This window comes from Ochotona curzoniae, unplaced genomic scaffold (genome assembly GCF_017591425.1).
Source record: "Ochotona curzoniae isolate NIBS_2020 unplaced genomic scaffold, NIBS_Ocur_1.0 scaffold_3890, whole genome shotgun sequence".
Lineage (NCBI taxonomy): Eukaryota > Metazoa > Chordata > Mammalia > Lagomorpha > Ochotonidae > Ochotona > Ochotona curzoniae.
In genome coordinates, this window is record NW_024467115.1 from 38941934 (window position 1) to 38969821 (window position 27888).

The 27888-nt window shown below is 43.5% G+C and overlaps 1 protein-coding gene and 1 long non-coding RNA gene across 3 annotated transcripts in view; one reads left to right on the forward strand and one right to left on the reverse strand.

The window, feature by feature from the left end:
* The window catches only part of PACRG (parkin coregulated), a 497551-nt gene that overhangs the window by 289310 nt on the left and 180353 nt on the right, over positions 1 to 27888 (forward strand). For both annotated transcript variants that reach the window (XM_040965490.1, XM_040965491.1), the window contains one exon: positions 13890 to 14039. In XM_040965490.1, the coding sequence (XP_040821424.1) occupies positions 13890 to 14039 (150 nt within the window). The remainder of the gene's footprint in view (positions 1 to 13889; positions 14040 to 27888) is intronic.
* Positions 2474 to 26210, reverse strand: LOC121146171. The gene is made up of 3 exons (XR_005882153.1): positions 26180 to 26210; positions 19551 to 19554; positions 2474 to 2545 (listed from the first exon to the last, which is right to left on the reverse strand). It is a non-coding gene; the product is annotated as an uncharacterized LOC121146171 (long non-coding RNA).

Genomic DNA, 27888 nt, shown 5'->3' on the forward strand with positions numbered 1-27888 from the left:
AAGAAGATACATAGCCTTAAATATGTTTATTGAAAATTAAAAGCTGTGAGCTCCCAGGCGGCAGGGCTGGGGCCAGGTGTGTCGGTTTGTCCCTGGATGTGGCTCAGGTCTGGAGGAAGGCCTGGGCCCATTGGCCCGCCATGTGCCTGGACCCAGATGGCTTTGGTCTAAATACCTGAGCCGATTGGCCTGTAGGTATTCTGAGCTGGAGGGGGCTCAGCTAGGCCATAACATCAACCTAGAATAAAAGGAAGAGTAAGTGCGAGACTAAAGCACCAACATTAACTCTTTGCACATTATTTCAGACACTAAGACTAAATAATATACATTCGAACTCATTGTTAAAGCTAGTGTAACTTTGGAACCAAAACTTTATAGACCGTATGAGAAAGGAAATTTTGATAATAATCACAATTATTAGCACCCATGGAAAGTTTTTAAACAATGTTTCTAATGAGTAGAATTCATCAACATATAGAAATGATGCCTCATGACACACTTGGTTTTAATTCAGGAATATAAAATTGCCTTAATATTAAAAAATAAATTAAGACAATTTATAACCTTACTGGATGAAAGTGTAAAAACTACATGATCATCTTAAATGTGAAAATGAATTTCACAAAAATTCAATACTCATTCATGTTTTTCAAGGAACCTAATAAGAGTTTTGCCAATCAGAATTAAGTGAGCTGTGCTGTAGGCACAATCAGTTCCAGAAACCCAAGAGGCATAAACCAGGGAGTGATTTAACACAGTGAGCCCTCCTCACTGCATGTCCACAGGAGGCTGTGCTCCTGGTGGTTGTGGAGGGACTGGCCAGGTGGACCCTGCTGACCGTGGAACCACTGGAAGCCAGGGCACAGAAGGGTCTCTCTGGGTCCCTGAAAGCCACTCTTGGCAGCTCACTCTCCTCTGCGATGGTACTCCAACTTTCTACCTGCTCTGGCAGCCCAGGACTCTGTCCTCTGGCACCCATGTCACTCTGCCTGCTACTTTCCTGCATCCCAGGCCACACACCTTAGCTGTCAGACATGAAAGAGATCTTCGACTCATGACCCTTGCACACGGCGTCTTTCCTAGGCAGACTCTAGCCCGACTGCACTTGCAGTGTCTGCCTACCCACAATTCTTTGACATGACATTACAGGAGTCACAACAGACACCTGGCTACAGATTATGTTTTTGACATTGTCTCCTATGATCTCCTACGCTTGTCCCATGCGTTAGCCTGTTTGGTTGTGTTGAAGCATGTCCATTCTCACATCTCAATCTAAAGGTGAAGTGATCTTCGGAGTCCCTGGGAATCCTTCTGGAAAATCTTTTGCAATTCTTCTCTGCAACGCAATCCTCAAGTCCAAAGCCATCCCAACAGGCCTCCCTCTCCAGCACAAGTGTGTGGCTCTCTCATTTCACATAGATATCATGTTAGTCGGCAATGCATTCCCCCAAATTGTAATGCACCAGTTAGTACCCAGCAAATGCATAAAACAACTGAAAAATTACTAAATTATGAACTGCATACTCAGTCTCCACACTGGAATTTATATAGGTGCCAGAGTCAGATTGAAGTGGCAGTTTGGGGCGGTCACTGTACTACATGCACTAGATAAAGACAGACTTGGAATCAAGATGGTGGAATAGGGTAAGAACACGTTTAAACGGATGGAGAAATATTAGCTAGTGTGAAGCAGAGAGGCACATTCCAGGAAATAGGAGAGGACAGAACAACAGCAGAGGGGTATCTGGAGACAGACAGACATAGGAAAGCAGCAAACAAAACAGGGTGGTGTTGTAGTCACTGATACCCCAGCAGCATTCAGTAAAAGGCAATCTGAATTACATCAGCAGCCAGAACTCCACCAACAACAAGGAGGGAAGGGAAATTTACTGGAACTCCAGGGGTGAACCCAGAGAAAGAACTGCCCGTCATGCTGGTCTGTTTGATTGGACCAGGAGCAGAGACAGAGCAGCAGGTCCCAGAAGGGCAGTGCAGGAACAGGGTGGATTTCACAGCCCAGTCTGCCCTCCTAGAGCAGCATCGGGTGCCATTTTGTTTAAGGATGCTATGGGATAGCACTGCACATGCATGGAGCTGGGAGTGAACACATGTCTGACTCAGTGAACTGAAACAACGTGGCATCCTATAGGTTCCACCCAAGACAGGTCCAGGTAGCTCTCACCTGACAGCCAGGAGAACAAGAACTCTAGTAGTGGCACATCAGGTGCCATTTCTTACAGTGTGGCAAAGAATTTAAGACTGCCTAGGACAACTGAACTGCGCATGTGCTGAGCTTGTGACAACTCAGGAAAATAGTACCGACTGTGGCATTGTACATGTCAAAATAGGTCAGTGTGGCCCTCAGACATAACAGCTAACAGGTACTGGCAAGATCAGCAACAACAACCTAACTATATAGGACACTTGGTGTCTCCCTATCCTGGGACCTGCTCCAACAAGAAGTGGGGAGAAAGGTTGTACAGACAATAGTGCAGCCTCAGCACAGTATCACAGGAGGTGGAGAGTGGTGAGCCAGGAGCTGGGGCTGCGGAAACCATGGTGTAAATCTAAGTTGAGAACCCAGACCTGGACCTCACTGGAGGGAGTGGCACAAGTGACTGCAAACCAAGAGCTGTGTACCAACTGCAATAAGTAAATCAAGCTGTAGACCTGTGGGTGACACGGCTTAGAAACCTGCCCTGAGGAGAAGAATCTGCTAACCAGAAGTGCAATGGCCAAGAGCCAAAGAAGAGACAGAGGCACAATAAATATTACTGAAGACTCCCCTACCAAGGAGCAAAACCCTTTGCCAACATCAGAGTTAACTGAGGAAGACGTCAAGAAAATGGGTGATACAGAATTCAAAACGCTTGTTATAAAGCTTCTTATCAACAATGAGAAGCACATAAAGCAGGCATTCAAGGAGTTTCAGGAATATGTCACACTGGAAATGAATCAAATGAAAGCTGATATATCAGAAATGAAAAATACAGTGGAACAAATTAAAAGTACAATGGAGAGTCTCCAAAATAGAATGAAGGAGGTAGAAGAAAGAATCTCAGAACTGGAAAATAATTCCTGTCACCAGGGGAAAACAAACAGAAACCTGGAGCAGAGCTGGATCAGCCCAAAAAAAGTGTTTAAGAATTGAAAGACACCATGAAGAGGCCAAATATAAGAGTTATGGGAGTCCCAGAAGCTGCAGAAAGAGCAGCTTGGTTTACAAATGTATTTAATGAAATAATTAAGGAAATTTCCCCTAATCTGGAGAAAGAATTAGGAAACAATACAAGAGGGGCACAGATGTTCCAACAGGCTTGACCGAAAACAGTCTTCACTACGACACATGATAATCAAGCTCTGTTCAACTGAACATAAGGAAAAGATCCTTAAATGTGCATGTGAAAAAAAATCAAGTGACATATAAAGGACTGCCAGTTAAACTCACAGGAGACCTCTCACAGGAAACTCTATAGGCAAGAAGAAAATGGAGCAACATATTCCAGAATCTAAAAGCAAAAAATTGTCAGCTCAGGTTAACATAAAAAGCAAAACTTTTCCTTTGTCTTTGAAAATGAAATCAAATTCTTCCACAGCAAAGTTAAAGAATATGCCTCTTGCAAACCTGCCCTAGAAAGAATACTTAAAGATATTCTCTTGACAGAGAAAAGGAATAGCACTGACCAAAACCAAAGACAAATGTGAAGAACATCCCAGTAAAATAACAGAAGACTAAATCAATGAACAACCCATTGCTAAAATGACAGGACCAAATTACCACCTATTCATACAAACCCTGAATGTAAATGGCTTAAACTCATCAATCCACATGCTAGATTAGTAGACTGGATTAAAAAATAAAACCCATCTATTTTTTGCCCACAGGAGACACATCTTACCAGCAAAGATCAGCAGAAGCTGTGTCTCATGGACTTTGATTTTTTCTGTTCGTTAATTTCATCTATTCAAAACAGTTTTATTAAATTCTTCAATGACTCATAGATCATGCAGAAGCATCATTTTCTTCAAAAAGGTTCTTGATTCCCTTTTTCATTTCTCCAGCAACACATTAGTCATTCAGGAGCATGTTATTTAACTTCATGCTGTTGTTAATTTCTTTTTTTTTTTCCGTTGCTGTTGTTGATTATGTTTTGTGGCTTTTCATTTAAGGGGATGTATAGTAATGGTGTAATGGAGGCTATCATATCTAGCAGCATATTTTTAACTTCATGGCATTATAAATCTCTATTTTTCTTCCTGTTGTCGATTTTGTATTGTAGCTTTTCATTTAAGGGGATGTAGTAATTGTGTAATGGAGACTATCATATCTAGATGTGAGGACACACAATGCAGTATGCATCTCTATTTTCAGACCAAAGATGGACTCCCAATGAAACTGTTAACTATATCTTGACAATAGCATGCTGGAGTCTCTGCCATTGTCCATGCCTCCATTTCTTGAAATTTAACACACAAATTAATTTAAAATTGGAATTGAGAAGTACTTAAGAACAAATCTAAGTTGTTCTAAAACACAAAAAAGAGGCATATGAGGATTGTTTTGATTATGTGATACAAATAAAAATTATTCAAATTGACTTAAGGAATTGCTCAGTTAGTTGCAAAACTGAACCCATCAGAGGATATTCTCATTCCATCTTTGGTAGTCAGGATGCTCCTTCCTTGTCTTATACTGCTCTGAGGAGCTCCTGGGACTACAGGATTACTCAGTTCCTGCAAAATCTTAAGTCAAAGACTAACTATGATTGCTCCAGCTCCAGCTCCGGGCACGTGACCAGCTGTTTCTAAGAACTGTGGCCAAGGGGGACAGAGCACATTGGTTACATTACCCTCAATCCCGTCGCCCAGCCTGGGTTCAGGTTAGGGCAAAGAATTAGCTGCTCCCAAAATAAATTGAATTCTATGGGAGAGATATTGACTGCACACTGAGTATCCATCTGCTCTCTAACATTTCTTAGTCACAGAGCTAACTCTGCCAATGGCTATGATTGGAATAGATGTGTGTTCCTGGTAACTGAAACATTTGGGAAGAAAATGCACAATTCTTGAAATCTTTCTTCTCCTTCACCGTGGATGTGACCCATGCCTTGTCTCAGTGGTTCTTTCTAGTGTCAAGCCACTACACTTTTAGCGTTACTGCCCTAAATTAGCCAAGACTGACCACTTCTGACACCCACGCGAAAGCACATGGCTGTGAAGGGAAACAGAGTCTTCAGTCTTTGCACTTGGAACATCCACTTTCTAAGGAAGTCATCTCCACGAGGCAAGCACTCTCTAAGCTGATGTCCCTGTCAGTTCCGCCTGTACCTGTCAGGAGGAATCCAGGTCTGGCCCTCCCCATACGAACCGGAGAGATGATTAGAAGCAGCAGTGGGTTTGCGGCAAAGGGGCCCAGGGTAGTAGAAGAACCAGCAATGGTGAGGTTGCATTTTCACACAGCATCTGTCAAGCGTTGATGACCCGCTCCCTGTCTCACGAGGAGAAACAAGTGTACCGTATCATCTCCCAGTGTGGTGTGATGGCTACAGGAAAAGGCTGTAGACTCAAATACCTGCTCAAAATCCTCCCTGAGCCATGTACCAGCTATCAGAAGAATTAACTAAGTTGAGACTCAGTATCTTCATTTTAAACTCAGAACAATAAGTACACCCAGCTATTGAGATAAGCTAACACCTAAGTGTGATAATGTTGTCATTGCCACTGCCACCATCGTCATCACCATTCTCAGTCATCCTTGCTAAATCCTCATCCAGGGAACCTTAAGCCTCCCTCCCCTAAGAGAGTTGAACTGTGTGTCATGAGGGCAGCCCTACTGCAGACTGTCCCTGGCTTTTCAGAAGAGCCCATGGGCCCAGCGCCATTCCCTGATTACTGATGGAGAACAAGACACTACCTGAAGTCTCTAAGCCCCAGGCCACTTTGAAGTTCCCCCAGAACACACTCCGTGTGTCGCCCCTCATGCACAAGGACTCGCAGCATTGTCCCACTCCTTCTCAAGGACCTAAGCCAGAAGTCCAGTTCAGAGGAGCAGTGCGCTCTGATGAGACAAATCCACACCACATTGTCCAGGCACCTGTGGGTCCTGCTGCTGTGCAAGGTGAGCTGTAGGGAGCCAAGCAAGCCCAGGCCCAGCCCAGGTGCCAGCCCAGGTGCCAGCCCAGGGGAAACAAGACTGAGAAGAACCGTTAGGTCACATTCACATTTTCAGGTCACATTCTTTATGTCTTGAAGGCTGAGTATAAAATATGTCCTTGAGATCAGTTTGGTAACCAAATCCCTCTGTTCATTTTAATAGTAATAATTATATACTGACATTTAAAACAAAGTATTTGGTAGTAAAGCATGCCAAATGCTTTAACCTAATAATAATAATAGTATACTGTGGTCCTAAAGTCAGACTGCATTGCCCGTGAAAGAATTGGAAAAAGAAAAAACAAGTAAACAAGTATCACTTGTAATGATAAAGCTTTGATGGAAAAATCTAACTTTCACATAGAGATGATTCCTTTCTGTGTTGGATGAGAGAGACAAAATGCACACACACACATATATAGTTATATATATTCTTGCTACATATATACATATACGTGTGTACAAATAAAGCATCTGTTACTTCAAGTAGGAGAAATCTGAAAAGAGTATATTAAATAAGAGAGTATTGCCCTTATTACAGATTTACTCTGTGTCTGAAAGCTGATTAAGTCCAGGATGGTGTACCTAACCAGGAACACGAGCAAGCAAGCCACATCTCATTTACTTGTTTAGTAACAGAGCTCTGTTGTGGAAGAAGAAAATTTTCAGCAATTTATATATCGAGATGCTGTTTGAAACCCCACTTGAATTCATTCTACCGTATAAATTAGTGACTTGTGGGTGAGGATCCCTCACCTCTGTGCTGCACATCCTTTTCAATCCAACTCAACAAACAGGACTTTGATCTCAACAACCTCAATAAAACATTTAGAGATACAGGGGAAAAGAACTAATACTGAGGGCCTTGGTCTCAACAATGTCAAATATTAATGAAATGTGTCAACCTCAGCAGAAAATTGTACTTACAATACTGTAGACATCTGTAGTAGGCAAATTCCTGGAGACTGAAACTAGATGAGAAGTTTCCAGGAGTTGGAGGGGGAAGGGTCTGCTGAAGGGGTGATGGAAAAGTTGGGGAGCATAGGTGAAGCTAGTGTGGTGGTTGCACAGCGTTGTGGATGTAATGAATGCTGCTTAACTGTCTTGAACCCACTGTTGGGATGCCTGCTTCCCATGTGGAATGCCGGGATGAATCCCGGTTACTCTCATGGAAGGCATCCTGGGGAGGTGATAATGATGGCTCTGGTGTTTGGGTCCCTCCTACTCACATCAGAGACCTACATGGAGTTTCAACCTCATGGCTTCGTCCTGGTCCAGCCCTCAACATTTGTGAAGTGGCTCATCACTTTCTCTTTCACTGATGCTCTGAATTTCAAATTTAGAAACAGTCAGTGTGCATTATGTTGTATGTTTCATTCAATGAAGTAAAAGAAGTGAATCTGCTGAAGTATTAAAAGCCTGACAAATCAGGTGGATGTGATGATGCAGCAGTTAAAGCCGTCACTTGCGGTGCCCACAGCCCGTATGGGAAGTTCTGCTTCTAATAGGGCTTCCTACTGGTGGCAGCCCGCGTGCCTGCTTCACCATCATGCTGCGGGATATCCAAAAGGAGTTATGAGCAGCTAGCTTCAGCCTGCCTCAGCCCTGGCTGTGGGAACTCTGAGGGCATGCAGCAGTACTTTCTCATGCTCTCTAACTAGTCTCTCTCTCTCTCTGTCCATGTCAGTGATATATATATATGTAATATGTATGTATGTATATATATTTTTATATAAAATGTATGTATATATATGAAAAAATTCCTGAATAAATCTAACAGAATTGTATCTGTTCTGAAGTTGTCCCTCGGGCACTTAAGAACAAGGTGAAGCAGTGGGGGCTTCCCGGTGTCCCCAGGGGAAAGGTTTGTTACTTTATAGCAAAGAAGGCAATTGTCTCTCAGCTTATTCTTCAGATTTACTGAGATTTCTATCAAACTCTCACACTTATTTTAAACTCAAACAAAATAAAGATTGTTCCAAGAACTAAATGGAATAATAAAAAACAATCAAGCAAAAAACATGACAGAGAATTTGAATGCTAAATTAATAAAACATGAAAATGAGAATCATGAAGAATAATGTTTCAGAACTGGAGGAAAGCCTAAGAACCAAATTGATAATTGTTTCAAAACACTTTTTAAAGAGTTTTTTAGTGCAACAAAGTCATATGTCCGCATATATTCATGGCACAAATGAGATCTTTAAGTATTGTTAGGATCTAAATTTACAAATTTTTGGTGTGTTTTTCTTATGTAGTCTAATCTATAAAATTAAATCATCATAAAATGTGCTTTGCAGTCTGCAACCTTACTGTCTTTCATCTGATAAACATGTTCCTATTTTACCAACATTTTTTCCTATTATCTGACTATTAATTGAACATTCTCCATTATATGGCTAATGTGTATTTTACTTCCGCAGTCCATTGGTTTTGTATCATTTGTTTTGTCTCTAACTGTAAAAAGCTTCTGTCTTCAGATCATTTCATGTAACTCTGTGCACACCTGCATACTTCTTCAGGCTAAAAGTCCACAAACAGAATTGCCGAGTTCCGTGTCCTGTGCAGTTTTATGGCTTCTGGGGTGGAGTACAGAGACACCACACAGAAATGATGGGATGGTTTATGTAATGTAGGAAGATGTCTCTTTTTTTCAAATATATACCAACTGAGTGTTAAAATTTCAGCAAATTTTAGTTAATGAGATATTCAAACTTAGCGGTTTGTTTGATTAAAAATGGATTTAAACATGCTAGAATATTAACCTCTCATTTATATTTATTAATCTGTATAATATCTACACATATTCTTTGTCTATTTTTTATTGAAGCATTCAGTCATTTAATGGATTGTGATGGCTGCTTGTACATTAGGGATATTAATATTTGTAACAATTATATATATAGTCTTTAGAATGTGTTTACTTTTTGTCTGTCTTGGTGTTTCTGCTTGTTTAAGAACTAGTCAAAATGTTTCTGTATGTTCTGATCTCATAGTATCAAGTCATATCTAATAGTAGAAAATGTTCTCAAGTTGGAAAAAAAATCATAGCCATAATGGATTTTATGCTTGAGAAAGTCATACATGTAGCTTATAACCATCAAAGGTGAATAAGTTTTACCACTTTGATTTTAAGTTATTTTCTCCTTATTGTTCAGCAGTACCTCTATATCTAGAAGTTATATCTTGTTGATTATTGTTGAAGGCAATAAGCAGAACAATACAAATCCAATTTCATGAGTAGAAAGGTTCCAGAATGTCAGTAGACTCCTGCTGTCAGACCTCTCTCAAAACCTTAAATCCTGGAGTTCAAAGTCCTCACTTACATCTTGACAATGGTGTTCAGACCCATCAACACAAGAATAAATACATTTATTCTCTTTCAAGCTACGGAATCGTATTCTCTTTATTGTCTGTTAACATACATTTTCAAAGAGAGTGTTGTTTCAAAACAAAAAAAAGAATTTCTTTCTTTTATTCCTTTAGGACAGTAAGAACAAAAAGACTTTCGGCTTAATGGTATATCTTAATTCCCCAAGAATGAGAAAGAAATTCGAGGAGTTGAAGTGTAAATGCACTATGTTAAAAGGTCCCTCTTGGATGAAGCTTGGAGCTTTTACAGGGCACAGCCAGGTTCTGTTTCACAGCCATGGCTGAGGCCATTCATTGCTCATTTAAACGGACTTAGTATTCCAATTTAGTTGCCTTTCAGAGTAACAGTTTAGATGTTTTTCCGGTTCAATTCAATAACATTTATCACAATCATGTAAATTCAATGAAGGCTGTATTGAAACTACTTCCTAATGGCCAATCTCACTATATATGATGAAAGAGATCATTAATTTATCCCCAAGTCATGAGCCTAATCTACACATTAATTATACCATCTGTATCTATCCCATTCCACTCTGTGTGTGCGTGTAGTTCATTTTTTCATCAGTATGTTCCCTATGGCAAAGCCTTCCCCAGCGCTGGCAGGAAGAGGGGTCCCAGCAGCTTGACTGCAGCTCTGGCACGGCCACCCTTGTTCTCCAAGAGCATGGTGAGGATACAGCATGTGGCAGTCCTCTTTGCAGTCGCCTCATTATGCCTTCCCAGGCCTCCCAGGCTGCTCCGGTGACTTTCTAGTGTCCACAGACAGGCTTCCTGGAAGGCAGAGTTACAACAGTAGAGAAACAGAGCAATTCAGACACACACACACACACAGACAGCGATCTTCCATCCACTGGCTGACTCCACAGATGGTTGAAAACAGAGCTGGGCCAGTTGGAAGCCAGGAGCCTGGAACTTGACGTGGGTCTCCCACAGTGATGCAGCTACGCAAGTGTTTGGGCCAAGCTCCACAGCTTTCCTAGGTGTAATATCGGGGAGCTAGCTCAGCAGTGAGCAGCTAGTACTTGAACCATGGGGAAAGGATTTGTCAAACAAAACACACACACACAATGAAATGAGATCTATATACACTCAGTTTTACATTTACCTTGAAGATGTAAGAGAGGACAAACAACACATTCGTATAATGTGATTCCCCACTTAGATGTGGTTGCAAGTTCTCTTTAAGTAGTCGGGCAACTGGAGAGATGAATAGAGAGAAAAAGCAAAAACCCAAGATGTCAAACACTTAATTGTGCTCAGTTGATTGGACCTAGCACTCCTCTAGTTTGAGACAGAGTGGTACAGCCTCTAGCTCTTGTAATACAGGGCTGCCTACTTCTCACACATCAGTTAATCCTCAGAGACACCCTGTAATGATAAAGCCAGTTACCTCTTTTCCATCTGTGGCTTCGGTCTCCAGTTCCTCAGTGGACTCTCATGCAGACTAGAGCAGACCATGGGGCAGAAGGAGAATTCTCACTGCCTCACTGTCACCTTTTCAGCTCTAGGATTTATCCTTCTCTCTGGAGCTTTCTCTGCTGGCTGTCCACCCCCTTCAATGGACACTAAACAGCTGCATCCTTTGTAGAAAAAGCCATCATACGTGGTCTGTTTGTTCAGAATCAACTTGCAAGACAGGGATACTTTGTCAATCATTTTCATTTCCATCTTCCCAAATGCTAAAACTTTAATGGGAACATATTTACCTTCAATTGCTATTCTGGAAAGGAATGTTTATGAACTAATACTTAGGAAGACCCATGTTTAATCCATGGCAAAACAGTTTCTGAGCAGGTGCAGATCCATGAAGAGCTGAAGCAGGCAGCTGAAGCTCGTCGATGCCTGGGGAAGGACTAGCGACTGTCCACCATCCCCAGGATTGCATCTATGCAGATTCTCTGTTTTCTGGTCGGGAGAGCTGCACCAATAGGCGAGGTCTGGGAGCCCTGACTTCCTGAAAAGACAAAATAATTTTAATTCTGGATGAGAGCCATCAAGCTTGCTGCCTACCACACAGCCCTCTGTGGGTTCTTCTGCCTGTGGTACCCCAAGGCTTCGTTCTGTGGCATCTCATTACCAGCAGCTTTCAGGCTACGGTTAGGGCATTCTATTTTCAGTTGTTTTTCAGAAGCTATGACATGGCAGCAATGTGTCTAAGCATTACAGTAATGAGCCATCATGCAATTGAATCCTGTAGTTATATTTGGGGTGGGGGTAGGGAGGTGCTGGGTCAAGGCTGGGCTGTCTCCATGTCTTTATTTGTGTCTGCTTTCAAACTTAACAAGGATACAATCTTGGCTACTCCGCAATGTTTTTATCCCCAACCCCTAGTTTGTTCCTGGAGGAGGATGAGGCTGCCCATACTTTGCTAGTGATTCCGGAGGAAATAACTGTGAAACCACTAAGTGATACTTTATATTCCTGGACTTTCAACTAAGGGTTTTGTTTGGTTCGGATTTATGCTGAATCCCTCCCTTGTGCCCTAGACACTCTGTGCTTGACTCTCTGTGAGAGCTGTGGCCTCTGGCTCTTCTGATAGATGGGGCAGGGGCATGATCAGACAATACTAGGAAGATTAATCCAGCAACAGTGAGAAAAGATAGGCTGGGGGAGTGGACAAAGACAGAAACAAAGGGAACTGTTTAGAGAGACCAGTGGCAATCCAGCAGAGGAACCCCAAGGCCAGGGCCAGGACAGCAGAGGGGAGAGTGGGCCAGGGGTGATCCAGGGGAGAGACCCCCCAAGGCCAAGGCCTAGGCAGCAGAAGCGAGAGTGGGCCAGGGGTGATCCAGAGAGAGACCCCCCCAAGGCCAAGGCCAGGGCAGCAGAGGTGAGAGTGAACCAGGGGTGATCCAGGGAGGAACCCCAAGGTCAGGGCCTGGGCAGTAGAGGCAAGAGTGTAGACCCACTCTAAGAGAATGGAGTTGTCTGTACAGACCCTAAGCAGGGGAGTGGAGCTGAGGATGGAGCCCCAGACCAGGGAGACTCGGTGAAGGTGCATACAGGGGAGTGGACATGAAGACAGAGATAAAGACAAAGTTAAGGTATTACAGCACAGAACCAAGAGACTTTGCAGCAGGAGATAGGTGAAGGGTGTGGAACAGGTTTGAGACTGAGTAGACACTGTGTGGCATTGCGTGGCACTGCATGGCACTGTGTGGCACTGCTAAATCTGAGGAACAGAAACAAGGAATGTTAGCAGTATCAGGACTATTGGAAATCAGAGGCGGAGTTCAAAAATCCCGTGAGGATGCCTCTCCCATGCTGTCCTGCTTTAGTAGCCCCATTTCCTTTATCCCTCCCAAAGTCAGCACATGGTTAAGGTCACAGTCGATCACCTTCATCAGCAGGTAGAGCATCTCAGAAACAAGGGCCTGACTTGTTCTTGAAATAACCCAGGATATCACTCCTCAGTTCTTCTACTTACGTCAAAGAACATTATCAACTTGGAAAGTAAATCACAAATTCTGTGACTGAGAGAAGTAGGGACTAGAAAGTGGGAGTGAGTTGACCAGGCTCACAGAGCCAGTTATCTGCATCCCTACACCTGCCTGGGCCTCTGCGTTCCCCTGGCAGCAGTCGGCACCTTGCAGGGACCACAGCATGCTTCCCCCGTCCCATCACTGCCATGCATTGCTGTGCTCTAAGAACCATTATTTTGAACTGTTTTGTACTTCTCTGGTCTCCTAATAGCTCATTATTGATTCCTTCTAAGTAGATGTTGAAAATTTTAGCTTTCCTTCCCTACTTTCTTGAGAGTCTGAACAGAGTCACCCTATGTTCATATTCCAGGTGTCTGTAGTCAGCCTGAGCAGTCAGCATATGCTCTGCCTCCCTCCTAAATATGGGGGTCCTTCATAAGCCTTAGTGGAACAAATCACAGTGTGCTAAGCTTGGATTTCAAATATTTTTGTATCAAAATAAACCTATCTCAGATTTAATTTTCAAATACCTTTGGAAGTGCCCTCATCAAGGTTTGTTCACTCGGAATGACCAAGAACATGGTCGATCATTGACTAAAGCAGAGAGTTGGAGAAGAGCGTGTCTGCTGTGTCTCCTGTAACTGCAGTTACACTATGTGACAGTCAGTCTCACCATCCTACGGATTCTGTTCTCTCTAAGCTCGTCAGCCAGTGGGAAGGGACATGAGCTGCGTTCTTAGAGTGGGTGAGAAACCAACACAAATGGGAAAATCCACAGTAATCAACCAAGAGCCTGTTTATGGCATCAGGATAGCCAAGGCCCACTGCCGAGGGCCAGTAGAACAGGGTTTGAGGAGCTGTATCCACAGGACAGCTTCCCCTGAACACCGTGGAATGAACCCTTTGTCTTTTCTGCTTGGTCCTTCCCCTCCCACCTAGATGCCTTGAACCTCCGAAATAGACAGGTCATCTGCGTCACACTCAAAGTCCTCCAGCATCTGGTGGTGTCGGCTGAGATGGTGGGTGAGGCCCTGGTGCCTTACTACCGTCAGATCCTCCCCATCATGAACATCTTCAAGAACATGAATGGTGAGTTATCCCAGAACTCAAATGGCCTTCTAAGCCAAAAGAAAAAAGGAGTGGCTTGAAGTAGAGCTGCTTTCACCAGCAACTCTTTCAGGATTTTATCCTTGCATATTTCCCTAACCCAGATGGAGAGCTAAGTAGCAGGCTCCCACTCCTTCTCCTGCTACTCGCTGGGGATACAGTAAAACGAACAATTTCACTTATTGCTTCTCTCGTGAACAGCCTCCCTACTCAGTCCAGAAGCACTGAAGTGGTTCTATAAGCTTCTAATAATCAAAATGTAAAGTTTAGTTTAATAGTCTGTTGGATAATATTAGCAGATTTTGAGTTTGTTCTTTTTCTTAATGGTTATCCTACCTGTAGATGCTTTTGAAAACTCAATCTGTTTTGTTTAATTGGTATAAGATGAGTTTTTTGAAACATTGTTGTTTAAATCTGGTAAGCCCTTGCAAGAGTTTTAATGCATGTTATCCTAAAAAAAAAAGTAGGAATTTTTTTTAAATTTTGTAATTGCTAATTGTTTAAGAATTTATAGAATTTGTAGTTACCTTGTTGATGGGTAAGTACTGGCTGTACATATATGCTGATCTATTTGTCTTTAAGAATGTTCTTTGGGAAAACAAGGATGAACTGAGATGCCCTTGTCTTGTGCTAACGAATGTACCGGCATGGTATTGGTTTATGTCTGGCAGGCACCGGGGTATACATCTGTTCCTTTGCAATGTGATTTTCTTGAAATCGGTGATTCTAATTTTCTTTTGTGTTGATTATTTAAAATTTCATACTTCTTGCATGTGTGGCATAAGTCAATATTTGTGATCTACTTCTGGTAGCCCTATAAGCAAAGTAGTAGTTTAGTGGGACCCTGCCTGAAGGTGTTGCTACTTGGTCTGGCCATACAGACAAGAAAACCACCCACCATGAAGCTATGTGTGGTGGTCACCATCCCAAGCAAGCCCTTTGGCCTCACTGTGTTCTCATTATTGCTGAGTTGCTATCAGGTTGCTTCCGGCCTGCAATTGTCAGGAAATCGGGGAATTCTCAGCAGCTCCTTAGCTGCTGATGCTTAATATTATGTATATTTAGTAAAATAGCTTCAAACTGGGGTAATAGGAGCTTGAGAATGCTTGTGGTGGGTGGGGTTGATCTCCATTTCAGACTAGCTGAGGAAGTCACTGTGACCATTTAGGCAAGATGGTCACTCTTTGGAAAAAATAAAACTAGGTTTAAGTAATGTGTCTCTTACTGTTCAAACTTAATATTCTGTTAAAGACTTGTCCACTTTATGGGAGATACTTATTAAATATTCCGTATTTGTGATTCATGCTTTTGCCACATAGTATCATCTACTACCCTTGGTGTTATAGCCGCACTATCTATTTCATGGAAACTCTCAGCTCATTCACTATGTTTAGATTCTAGTTGTAACTTGATGGAGCTAGAGAGAGGAGGAAATGCTAGAAATACAGGAGCTAAAGACCACCACAGAGATACTATAGCTACAAGTGGATGGAGGGAGAGTGCAAGAGAACGAGGGAGAGAGAAATGGGACGGAAGGAGATGGAAATGGACGTGGAGACAGAGATATTAAAGACATGGAAGAATCAGTAGCAGCCTCCCGCAAAAAACTTGAAGCTTTTGCTGTGTATGTTTCACAAATATTTCCTTATCAGTACTCACAGAACCCATGTGTATTCTATTTCCATTTTATTTTTGTAAAAGTTGCCTCTGCAGTTTCCCCTGTGTAAATACTTTTTCAGTACTTGGTGCTCATGGCAGATGTAGCTGGATACCCTTCCCCTCCCCGGGTGGAGGGTCTGAACAATGCTGTGTTCCTGCTTTTCGTGCCCAAAAGTAAAATCTGGAACTAAAACCTCAGCATCATTTTCTGCCTTTGTGTGAAAGCAGAAAGTCGGTAATGTTCACAAGATAATTAGAATCTGCCTTATCCTCCAAAAACACCTAGAAAGAAGGATAAATACAGATGCCAGCGGAGATAGACAGACCTCGTTGGGAATGCTTGGCTATTAACAGAAGAGTTGGTTTCCACTGCTTCCTCATCAAAGTCTTGCACCAACAAATGTCCAGGTGACTAACAAGGGCGTGGTTAGCTTTAGAATTCCATTCCTGTTGCGGGGTTACCGTGGAGGGAATGCACAGTCTATGCTGCACTCCTTAATTGGTCCCAAAGACAGCTCATTCCTTTGGAGCATTTCTGTATGCAAGCATCAGGATTTCTACAAACTATCTTTGTGCTTAATATTTTTCTGACATTTCAGGAGAAAAATATCGGTTTCAGCTTCATTTTCTGCTTGTCTTAGAAACATGTCACTATAATGCCAGATTGCTATATATTTTCATTTAATCCTATTATAAAATTGGAGCATTCTAGCTATAAAAACTTAAAACTGTTCTCCAAAGTGGCTGGGTTACTGTGGATCCAATCAAGAAGCCTGTCACTGGGTTTCCAGTTAATATAGCATTCTCACTAAGGAGAGACTACGCATCAATAGAGTTTTAATAAGCTCTGCTTTATCATTGTAGAAGTTTCATCTATGCACACAGCACATACCCATGCATTTTATTTAAGCTTATGTCTTTAGTAATATCTATATATATATATATTTACATACAACTGAAAGTGTTAGAAGTTTACTGTATGTAACATTAGGAAAACACTCATCCTAAATTTTAATGTATTTGAGAGTAGTTTTGTTCATTTCTAATGTCTCTTCCCTGTATGCCCTTTGTTTGAGTCAGTGTCTTTTTAAGGTCAAATTCAAACATATTTAAGTCCCACTATAAAACTCTTTTTAGAATGGGACAAGATGTAAATTTGAAAGCGGGGGAGATACGCTTTCCCATGTGCTGACTGCCCTTTCAAGTGCAGACGTCAGCCAGTGCTAGCGTGGCTGTCAGAGGTCAGATGGGCTTACTCGGAGACGAGCAGTGAGTGCTGAGTAGCTGGAGAGCTAGGTAAATGTCTCAGCACTTGCCCTGCTGGGGAGCCGCAGGCTTGAGTCTTCTTGGGAACCAGTTAGAAAGAGCAGGACAGCGACGAATGCGCACAGTCACCAACCTTTCTACTCTCTCAGAGGTGCGAAAAGCTTACAAAATATTACAAGATTATTCTTGCCCTAAGAGAGAATAACTGCATTTTTATTTATGAATACATATTATTTAGGGAAGAGTTAACAACAAACTAATCTGAGCGTGATGTTTTATGGCCAGAAGAGATGTGACCTTACACATATCATCTAATTTCTCTGATCTTAAATTTCTTGATCTGTGTAAACTACGTCCAATGCCAACTTTCTATTAGGATTGCTCAACAATTAGAGGTAGCATGTCCATTACCACTTCCTGTGGAGCCTATTCCTGGATGAATATTAAATAAGGTAGCCATTCTTATTACACAACATTATGCACATGAGCAATATCATGTACGTACCTTGTTATATGATCTTATATAAAACATAGTAATTAATGTAGTTACTATGCACCAATATAATGAAGTGCTTGAAAGTATCGCATGGGACCAATATCCTTCCATGTCAAAAAACAATGGCCTTGGCCCCTCTGTGACCCATTGGCTAAACCCAACCTCCTGCCCTCATGGCCCTCTGCTTTTAAGGATGCAGCCCACCTTTCTGATGGTCACTGCTGGTGAGTGGCCAGGTAAGTCTTGGCCTCTGGGGCCAATTCAAGGAAAAGCACTTTTCAAGTCTGTCATTTCCTGGCCTCTTTGTTTTATGTTCAGACAAGTGACAATCGAGCACTGTTGTGGGAAGTGTTGTGTTTCAGTAAGGGAAATATGAGCAGGACAGACCACGGAAGTCATGGTCAGGGTCCTCTGTGGATGCCCCAAGCTGACAGCTAAGCCTTTGAGTTCATTTCCCTGAATTTAAGTGGTGAATTCTGAAGCATATTGTTATATTCCCAGGGATTGCTTTGAAATGAGACAGAAAGAGGAACTTCTGCAAAACATTCCTAGAATGCATATGTCGTACAGCCAGTAGCAGGTGCCTCTTTCCTGCGTTCTTTCACACATGCTCTTAAAGGCTACATAAATGAAGACAGTAGGACTGTGCAATTTAGAGCTTTCAGAGGTGAAACTACAAACTAATGCTGCAGGGTGTTCCACCTGAGGGGTCAGAGTAAGCGCATCAGACGCAGGCTGTGCAAGGCAGGTCATGGTTCCCTAGTGACCCTGGCTTCCTGATTTTGTTTCCTTGGCTACCTACCCCATGCATCCTGAAACAGCTCTTACCTGAAATAGCTCTGACTCTGGGTATCTGAGACTCCAAAAATACTGTGAGTTTGTATCCTTGAATATGTAAAACCGATGTGATAATGAAATATTGTATTTCGATGTCTAAAATGATTGAGGAATATGACACCAGAGACTAATAAAAGTCTGTGAAAATAAACTGAAACTTTAAATTTTACATTAAGGGAAACAATGTTGTAAAAGTGGAGGTTTTGCAGGATTTTAACTCTGAACTTAAATGTCTTCTGAGAAACACAAATGGTATTTCTGCAGGGAGTCTTGGAAAGCAGCTTCTCTGAGAACCCAGGAATTCTCAGGTGAGCTGAGTCATCACCACTTAGCTGTGTCCAAGCTCCGTGTGACCCATTCTTGAGATCCTTAAAAACATTTATGAACTCTGGGGTGTGATTTTGTTTACCAAAAAGTAATCTTCAGTTTTTCATCCTCAAAATTGTCTTCTCACAGAGATCTCAATCCAGTTCTGAAACTGGATTCCAATCCTGTGGGATTCTGAGCAGTTTGGGTTCCTGATGTACATTTTAGAATGCTGCTTCAGAGTTCCTCTGAAAACAGTTTTTATTAGATGTATCAGCCTTGGATTATCCTAAGTTTGTTGAGGAAATGATGAGAGCTGCTGCCTCCAAACACCTCTAAGCCGCTAAGTGAGAGCTGCAGCTGGCCTAGGACTGGGCTGGGCGCTGTGAGCACCTCTCCAGGCAGGCTGCTCTTGCGGCACTAAAGGGAATGTCGGGATCATAACAAAACTGGGGTGTGTGTACAGAGGCCCTCTGATTCCAGCAGCTCTGCACTGAACTGAACTCGTAAGACCATTCATTCCACAAAGGCACAGTGTCTGTCTCCCCGTGTGAAGTGAGTGTGGCACAGCTAGTAGAATTAGGTGTTTCTGAACATCTGTGTGGCACTAGCTTGTTAACCCAGCTTACGTGACCAATACCTGCAGCTTCTGGCCTTCATAAGGCAGCATCACCGCTATATGAGGCTAACTCTTGTAACTGCATAGAGAGGCATGCTGTATTGAAATGAGAGCTATGGCTGCTACTTCTCTGGCTTATGTTTTTAGCTTAAACTATATGATTCACTGAAGAATCCCTTTTCTAAAAAACAGGCCCTCAAGGGATTGTACACAGTTTTCTTTCTCCTTCAATCTTTGCCTCTCCAAGTTCAATGTCCCTGCTTCTAAGCATTCTTCCTAAGCAAAGTTTCCAGATGTCACTGAGCAGAACCTATCTGGGGTGGTTGAGGATGGGACAGAGACACACACCTGCACAAGCTGGGAGTTGTGCGATGTTCTACATTAGCTGCCCCAGGAGATGCCTTGGTCCTGGAAGCAGCCAGAGCTCCGACATTATCATTTAACACCGCTCACATGTCATGGCCTTACCCCCAGTCAGCCCAGGAGATATCTTTCCCATGATAAAATCCATAAATGTAAACCACATAAAAATACATTCTACTCTGGCCTAGCACAGTGGCCTAGTGGCTAAAGTCCTCGCCTTGAATGTGCCAGGATCCTTGAATGTACCTTGAATGTGTGCTGGTTCTAATCCCGACAGCTCCACTTCCCATCCAGCTCCCTGCTTGTGGCCTGGGAAAGCAGTTGAGGATGGCCCAAAGCCTTGGGACCCTGAACCCGAGTGGGAGACCTGGAGGAAGTTCCTGGCTCCTGGCTTCAGATTGGCATAGCACCGGCCATTGCACTCACTTAGGGAGTGAATCATCGGACAGAAGATCTTTCTCTCTGTCTCTCCTCCTCTCTGTGTATCTGACTTTGCAATAAAAATATGTTAATCTTAAAAAAAAAAATACATTCCACTCAAGGCTGCTTAGTTGGAGCTGCTTTTCAGCCCAGGTTTTCTGGTGGACACCCTTGATGGCAGAAGGGCGATGACACCACGTCCCCTTGTCTCTGTGAGCACCTGTGCTCTGCTCCACAGGCTGTCTGGCCTGCATCTGCCCATTGCCAGTGGTTCTTCTGTTACTAGAAAGACATGGCAGTGAGAGTGATGGCGGAGCATCAAGCACCCACTTGGGAGAGCTTTGCATTTCTGTGCTGTGGCTGCGGTAACAGATTATCACATGGTATGTGGATCAAGCCACAGGAACAGACCATGTCACCGTTTTGTAGGCCTGGAGCTTACAGTCAGGGCACTGGCAGGACCAGGCTCTCTCAGGAGCCTACAGGGTACTTCCTTGACTCTTTCAGCTTCTGCAGGTGCCAGCAATCCTTGGCATTCCTTGGCTTGTAGATACCTCCACTCAGTCCTCACAAAACCTTTTCCAATATATCGGTATCTCTGCACCTCTTCTCTACTTGTAAGGGTATCAGTCTCCTACACATTTGTCTAAGGGCCTGCTTTTCTAGAATGGCCCTATCTTAACCAATTTTGCTGATAACAACTCTATTTCCAAATAAGGTTACTTCTGAGATTCAGGAAGGGACATGGGAGGACATGGTTCAACCCAGTGCAGACTGCACTGCCCTGTGACAGTGCAGGGAGCGCGAATCCTATCTTGGGCAATAATATTAGAGATTTGGGGTTCCATTTGCTCCCCACCACCACCCTGCCCTACCAACAGGTGAGAATCGCGTCTCAGCACAGCCAGCAAGAACTGCCATCTTCAGCAGTAGTAGAAATCCCTCCCTTTTCCTTCCAACAGGAAGGGCTCCTTCAGATGGGGAAAAGATGTAGGTAAGTTTCAAGGAGAAGAAATAGCAGAAAATGGATTCTTTTTTGTCTTTGATAATGCTGCAAATTAGCAAGAGAATTAAACAGACACTGTCCACAGCCTTTGCATATTCTGGGGTTCTGAGAGATACCTGGGACTGGTCAGGAAAGAGGACCATGTCACCTGAGCCTGCCCCTGCCAAAACTGCTGAGCAAAAAGTTCAAACCCCTCTGTGCCTGAGGGTGGGGCTGCACCAGACAACACAGGCTCACCTGCCTTGCACAGGTGGACTAGCATGTGGGAAAACAAGCGACGGGGCGGAGTGTGCCGAGCAGAGCCCAGGAGGAAGGCCATGGCATCAGATGTCCTTTCTGGCCTCCGGTTGCACCTTTCCAGCTGTGTGGCCTTTGATGGGTTACGGCCGTAAAAGCAAATGGTGAGGAGGATGAACAAAGCACCAACCTTCAGGGAGGCGCAAGTGGGTCATTTTGTGGGAACCTCAACTTGGGAGACACTGAGAGGAATGAATCACAAAATGTGAGTGGAGTGACTTTGTGGCTGAGCGTGATCGAGTGTCAGGCGCCTGTTACATCTGCCTCAAAGGGTGTGACGAAAACTGGGTGGTGTGTTGTTTCTAGGACACACCCATTAGAAACCCATTAGAATTAATGACATGTGAGTAAGGTGATTAAATGCAAAATAGATATTCGGGAATCAATATCTTACCATATGCCAACAGTCAGAAATGGAATGCAGGGTCTGCTTTTCAGATGCTAGTAACTCCTACTTGCTCAAATATTCCAACACAAATTCTCGCAGCTTCTCTCTCCCTCCCCGCGGTAAACAGTTTTAAGGGACTCGCTGGAGCCCTCACTTTCATGCAGAGTGGGACTGAAGGACTTCTTTAATCAGGGCTTGGTGGGGAAGTTCACCCAGCATCACGTGCCCCTCTTAGCCTTTTCAATCCCAGCCTCTTTCTGAGACAGACACTTCTTGCAGCTTTTTGATGGCTCCTGAAGTTTTAGCTTCTCAGTACAAAACTTGCCAAGTCCACAACATGGCTCTCCCACGCATCCTGGTCTCCGCTGCCTCAGCCCTGTCATCCTGACTTCACCTCTGACACCCTTAGGCCACCCTCCCTGTGGGGACAGACTTGCAAAAGAGTCTAGAAGTATGTCCCAGCCCTGGCACAGCTTAGTGGTGTCCAGGCCCATGACCAGGGTGCTAGGTCGACACTTGCTGCTCCTGATGCTTCTGTGTAAACAGCCTCCAGATGGGACAAGGGCCAGCATCTTTGCCTGGTGACCTGCGGGTCACAATGGGTCATGTGGTCTAATGCCCTGCCTGTGATGGCCTGGCAAGGGACCCCCTATCTTAGGACACAGCTTTTACTGCCAGATTCAAACTCAAATATCCGGTTCTCTTTACGCGTCCCCATCCTACTCAGACGAGGAGAGTGAATGTGTGTCTTGCCTGTGTACACCCAGCCTCTGTCGGTGTGTCAAGTTCCTGTGTTTGTGTCAGACCCCTCATCAGGAGGGAGGGTAAAGATTCAGGGAGAGCTGTCTGTGGCTTAGTCTGTCTGCGAAGCCCTATTCACATTGTGTATCTTAACACCTTCCCTCCACTTGGAGCCACCCACAAGGGCCTATTGATGGAATCTTTGGGGTCTGCTGGTTCCTGAGCCTTAGCCATCCCTGCTGCCCACCAGAACCTGGCACACTTGTTGGTGGAAGGTTTCCACCGGTTCACCTAAGGTCTTTCAACTGCACCGAGAGAAATCTGCATAACGTGCTCTACTGTGTGTAAAAGCCCCAGCTGGGCCCCAGATGAGCAACCTGCAGTTACTCACCCTGGAGAAAACAGTGTGCGCTTGTGTTTGTGCGCCACAAAGTGTCACTCCCCCGAGGCAGGAAAGCAAATGGAAATTTCTAAAGCTTTCATTTAAAGAGGCCTCTGTCTTCATTGAGTTTGTAAATCGTCTGTTTTAAAGCACATATCACATCTAGGCTTGCTGATAACTAAGTTGGGATCCTCGTTCTCCTCTGCATGTCAGCCTTTTGTGAGACTGGACAAACATCCAGAGGTCTCTTTGTGGGCGTTGCAGAGAAAATAAGAACGAGACCAGATGAGACTGTGATGTCAGAAAGTCACTGTTCGTCCCTCATCAAAGGCAAGGCTAAGGGTAGGGTGAAGGGGCACTGTTTAATGCCCTGTGAACCACAGCACAGGCCTCGGTTGTTCCACAGCATCTCAGATCCCACTCAGAGCCCTGCCGACAGACCAGAACCCTGACCGTGACTCGCCCTTGATTTTCTTTCCTGATCCAGCTTGGGCCTGCTCCAGCTGGAAGTTTGCCTAAGAGTGGCTGGGCAGCACCTCCGCTTTGGTGCCTTTTCTTGGCTGCTCCCATCCAGGCCTGACTCTGGTATGTAAGAGGTGCCAAAGGGGATGGCCTTGCTCACCGCTGCCTCCTGAACAGGATTGGCAGGGGTTTAGGCCTGGCTTACCCTCACTAGCTGGGCTTCCTCAGCCTCTGCCCTGCAGGTCCCTGATGCTCCACATGGATGCTGTCCTGCATGAACATCCCTCATGACTCCTTTCATGGTCCCAAGAGTCCCCCAGTTTGCTTTTCTGCCCTCGTGCCCCTGGGAATCCCTCTACCCTTCAAGGAGAACCAAATACAACCCCGTTGGTACTGGCCCTTGCATGACAGACTCCCTAACCCTGTGCTTCAGAAGCTATGGGCCTGCAGGCCCAGTCACCAACCCCGCAGCCACTGGCTTGTTCCCGATCTTACCATAAAGTAGGCACAGGACAGCAGCTGCGCATGCCCGGCAAGGGTGCCTCTCTGTGAAGTGTCCCCACCATTACTAGTTCCGCACTCACTGGGACCCCAAGACCCACCAGGGTCTGGGGAGCCCCACCTCCCCTGCCTGCCACACTGGTTTTGATTCACTTCAACTACACATGTCACTGTGGGAGGAAATTTCCTCTTAGTAGGAAATCAGTTCTTCATTTTTATTGCCTTTCCTTAAAAATTGGCATTTTTCACTTTGATGGAATGGAATGGAAATAGCTCAGTGTAATAACCATCAATGAGGGTGGAACTGAAAAACACAGTGGACATACTCCCCAGAAAAACCACAGATATGACTGATGTTTTCTTGCTGCCCTGTTTTCTGTGTTAGAGTTTCCTGTACACCTTGAACTAATGTTCCAAGTAATAAAGAACCAAGTAGTGGCAGCAATGTGGCCATGGCTAAGCTCTCTGTCCAGCCCTCCCTCATCAATTCACTTTTTCTACTTTTAAATGCAGCCCCTTCATGTGAGCTGACATCCATTCTGAAATGATGGTACAAGGGGAAAAAAAAGAAACCACCATACCCCTTCCGTGACCTTTACCCTGCGTATCACACATCCTTTGCATCTCCACCTCTGCTTCCCATCAGAAAGCCCCGCCTTTTGTCTTAGAATGTATCCCTTGGAGTTATCCCTGGCATGACCTGAAAAAGCTCAGGATGCAATATCAACATTTTGAAAAGAGAACTATCATTGGGCCACAATCCCAGAATTAACATGCAGTATTCTCCTACTTTTAAGCTGTCATTTGACTGCTAGGCAAAATGGATATTTATTATCTATACCAAGTGTTCTGAGTCATTTGTAGTCATGCTAACAAGAATTGTTAAATATTAAATGTGCTTGTATATGTGTTTGTTTATTGTTAACTATGGTTATAGTAAACCATAGTTATCTTCATGTTGAGGAGTGGAAGCACCAGTCCTGGCTAACTGACTGGCAGCCTGCAATCCTGAGAAGACCCTGCTGGCATGGATTGTCCAAAACACCTCTAGCCAGGGGCCTGAAGATCTCGGAGTGGCTGTTAGATCTTGGCTGGGAGCGACATTCTTGCTAATGGAGCCATAGGCCACAGGACAGGACCCTTGGAGGACATCTTCAGAATTTTGTTTTTCAAATCAAGTCCTCTGAAAACTGACAGATGACCATGAGTGAGAGCTTATAGTGTATTTTTCAAAGAACACAAATGCAATCCCCAATATTGACTGCATTCCTGTGAAAAACTCAAACACTTAAGATTGTGGTCAGTAAAATCTTAAACAGGCATGGTAAAACATTAAGTTTAAAGGGTTTTCATTGCATTTCAGAGTTAAAGCACATTGTCCAATGACTCCATGATTTACATATAAACAGAGTTCAAATAAAATCAAGAGGAAAATCAAAATGGCAGAATAGGGTAGGGAGACTTAGAGAATCATTATCCAGAGTGAAGCAGAGAGGGCACAATCCAGGAAATAGGAGATGAGAGGCCGACAGTAAGGGGCACCTGGAACTGACAGGCATGGGAAAGCAGTAGAATCAATGGTGTAGTGCTGCAGTGCCCAGGCATCCCAGTGGAAAACAGCAAGCTGTGATCTGAACACCGGAGACTGGAGCTCCACCAGCAGCCAGGTGGGAAGGGGAGTTCACTGGGAGCTCAGTAGCTCAAACCAGACAAAGAACTGCCTGTCTTGCTGGTCTGTTTGATTTGACCAGGAACAGAAACAGAGCAGCAGATCCCAATCAGGCAGTTTGGGAACAGAGTGGATTTCACAGCTCAGACAACCAACAGAGCAAAATCGGGCACCATTTTGTGTAGGAAAGCAAAGGCCACAGGACAGGACTGAGCATGTGCTAGTCTGGGAGTGAACTGATTTCTGGCTCAGTACATTGCAATGACGTGGCATCCTACAGGTTCAACCAAAAATAGGTCCGGGTAGCCCCCAGACCTGATCATCAATAGATCAAGAACTCCACAAGTAGCATATCAGGCGCCATTTTGTACAGTGTGGCAAAGACAATGAGACCTCAGGGACAACAGTGAGGTGCCAATGCACTTGTGCTAGAAGCTAACTCACTTCCAGTTCAATGTTTTGCACTGGTCCCACATCGAAAATAATACTGACTAGGCGTTTTGCAACTCAAAACATCTCCTCAAACCTAATACCCAATAGGTTCAGGCAAGATCAGCACCAACAACAGCCTAGCTATATAGGACACCTGGTGTCTCCCTACTCCTGGAACCTGCTCAAACAGGAAGTAGAAAAAAGGTATTCAGATAACAGTACAGGCTCAGCACAGGATAACAGAAAGTGGAAAGTGGTGAACCAGGAGCTGGGGCTACGGAAACCATGGCAGAAGTCTAATACAAGAACTCAGGTCTGAAACTCGCTGGAGGGAGTGACACATGTGACTGCAAACCAAGAACTGTGTACCAACTGCAATAAGTAAAATTGAACTGTAGACCTGTGGGTGACACAGCTTAGAAACCTGCCCTGAGGAAAAGAATCTGCTAACCAGAAGTACAGTGACCAAAAGCCAAAGAAGTGACAGAGACACAATGAATATTATTGAAAACTCTCCTGCAAAGGAGCAAAACTTTTTGCCAACCTCAGTTCACTGAGGAAGGCATCGAGAAAATGGAGGATACAGAATTCAAAACACTTGTTATAAAGCTTCTTAACAACAATGAGAAGCAAATACAGGAATTTAAAGATTTTGTCACACTGGAATTAGCAACACTGAAACAAAATCAAGCAGATTTGTTAGAAATGAAGGATACAATAGGACAAATAAAAATTCAGTGGAAAGTCTCCATAATAGAATGAATGAGGCAGAAGGAAGAATCTCAGAACTGGAAGATACTTCCTGTCACAATGGGGGAACAAAAAGCTGGATGCAGAGCTGGGTCAAACTAAAAAAGGTGTTCAAGAATTAAGAGACAGTATTAAAAAGCCAAATACAACAGTTCTGGGAGTTCTAAAGATGCAGAAAGAGAAGCTGGGTTTACTAATATATTTAATGAAATAATTAGGGAAATTTTCCCTAATCTGGAGAAAGAATTAGGAAACAGAATACAGAAGGGGCACACATCCCCCAACAGAGTTGATCAAAAACAATCTTCACCATGACACATGATAATCAAGCTCTCTTCAATCGGACATACAAACATAAGGAGAAGATCCTTAAATGTGAATGTGAAAAAAAAAATCAACTGACATATAAAGGAATGCCAATTAAACTCACAGGAGACCTCTCACAGGAAACTCTATAGGCAAGAAGAAAATGGAGCAACATATTCCAGAATCTAAAAGCAAAAATTTGCCGGCCCAGATAACGTACCCAGCTGAACTTTCCTTTGTCTTTGAAAAGAAATAAAATTCTTCCACAGAACAGAAAAGCTCAAAAAATTTGCCTCTTCTAAACCTGCCTTACAAAGTATACTTAAAGATGTTCTTTTGGCAGAGAAAAGGGATAGCACCCACCTAATCCAAAGGCAAATGTGAAGAACATCCCAGTAAAAAACAGAAGGCTAAAAAAAAGAGCAACCCATTACTAAAACAACAGGACCAAATTACCACCTGTTCATATTAACCCTGAACGTAAACAGCTTAAACTCATCAATCAAACATCCTAGATTAATAGACTGGATTAAAAAACAAAACCCATCTATTTATTGCCTAAAGAGCCATATCTCACCAGCAAAGGTTAGCAGAAACTGTGTCTCATGGATTTTGATGTTTTTATTCTCGTCTCTTCAAAACATTTTCTTCTGATCAAATTCTTCAATGATCTATAGATCATACAGTAGCATCATTTTCTTTAAGAAGTTTCTTGATTTCTTTTTAATTTCTCCAGTGACACATTAGTCATTCAGTAGCATGTTATTTAACATCATGGCTTTGTAAGTTTCTATTTTTCTTCCTGTTGTTGATTTTGTTTTGTGGCTTTTCATTTAACAGGATGTATTAACTATATATTGACAATAGTATGCTGGACTCTGCCACTGTTCATGCCTGCAATGATGGGCTTATGACTGTGTATGAAGAACTA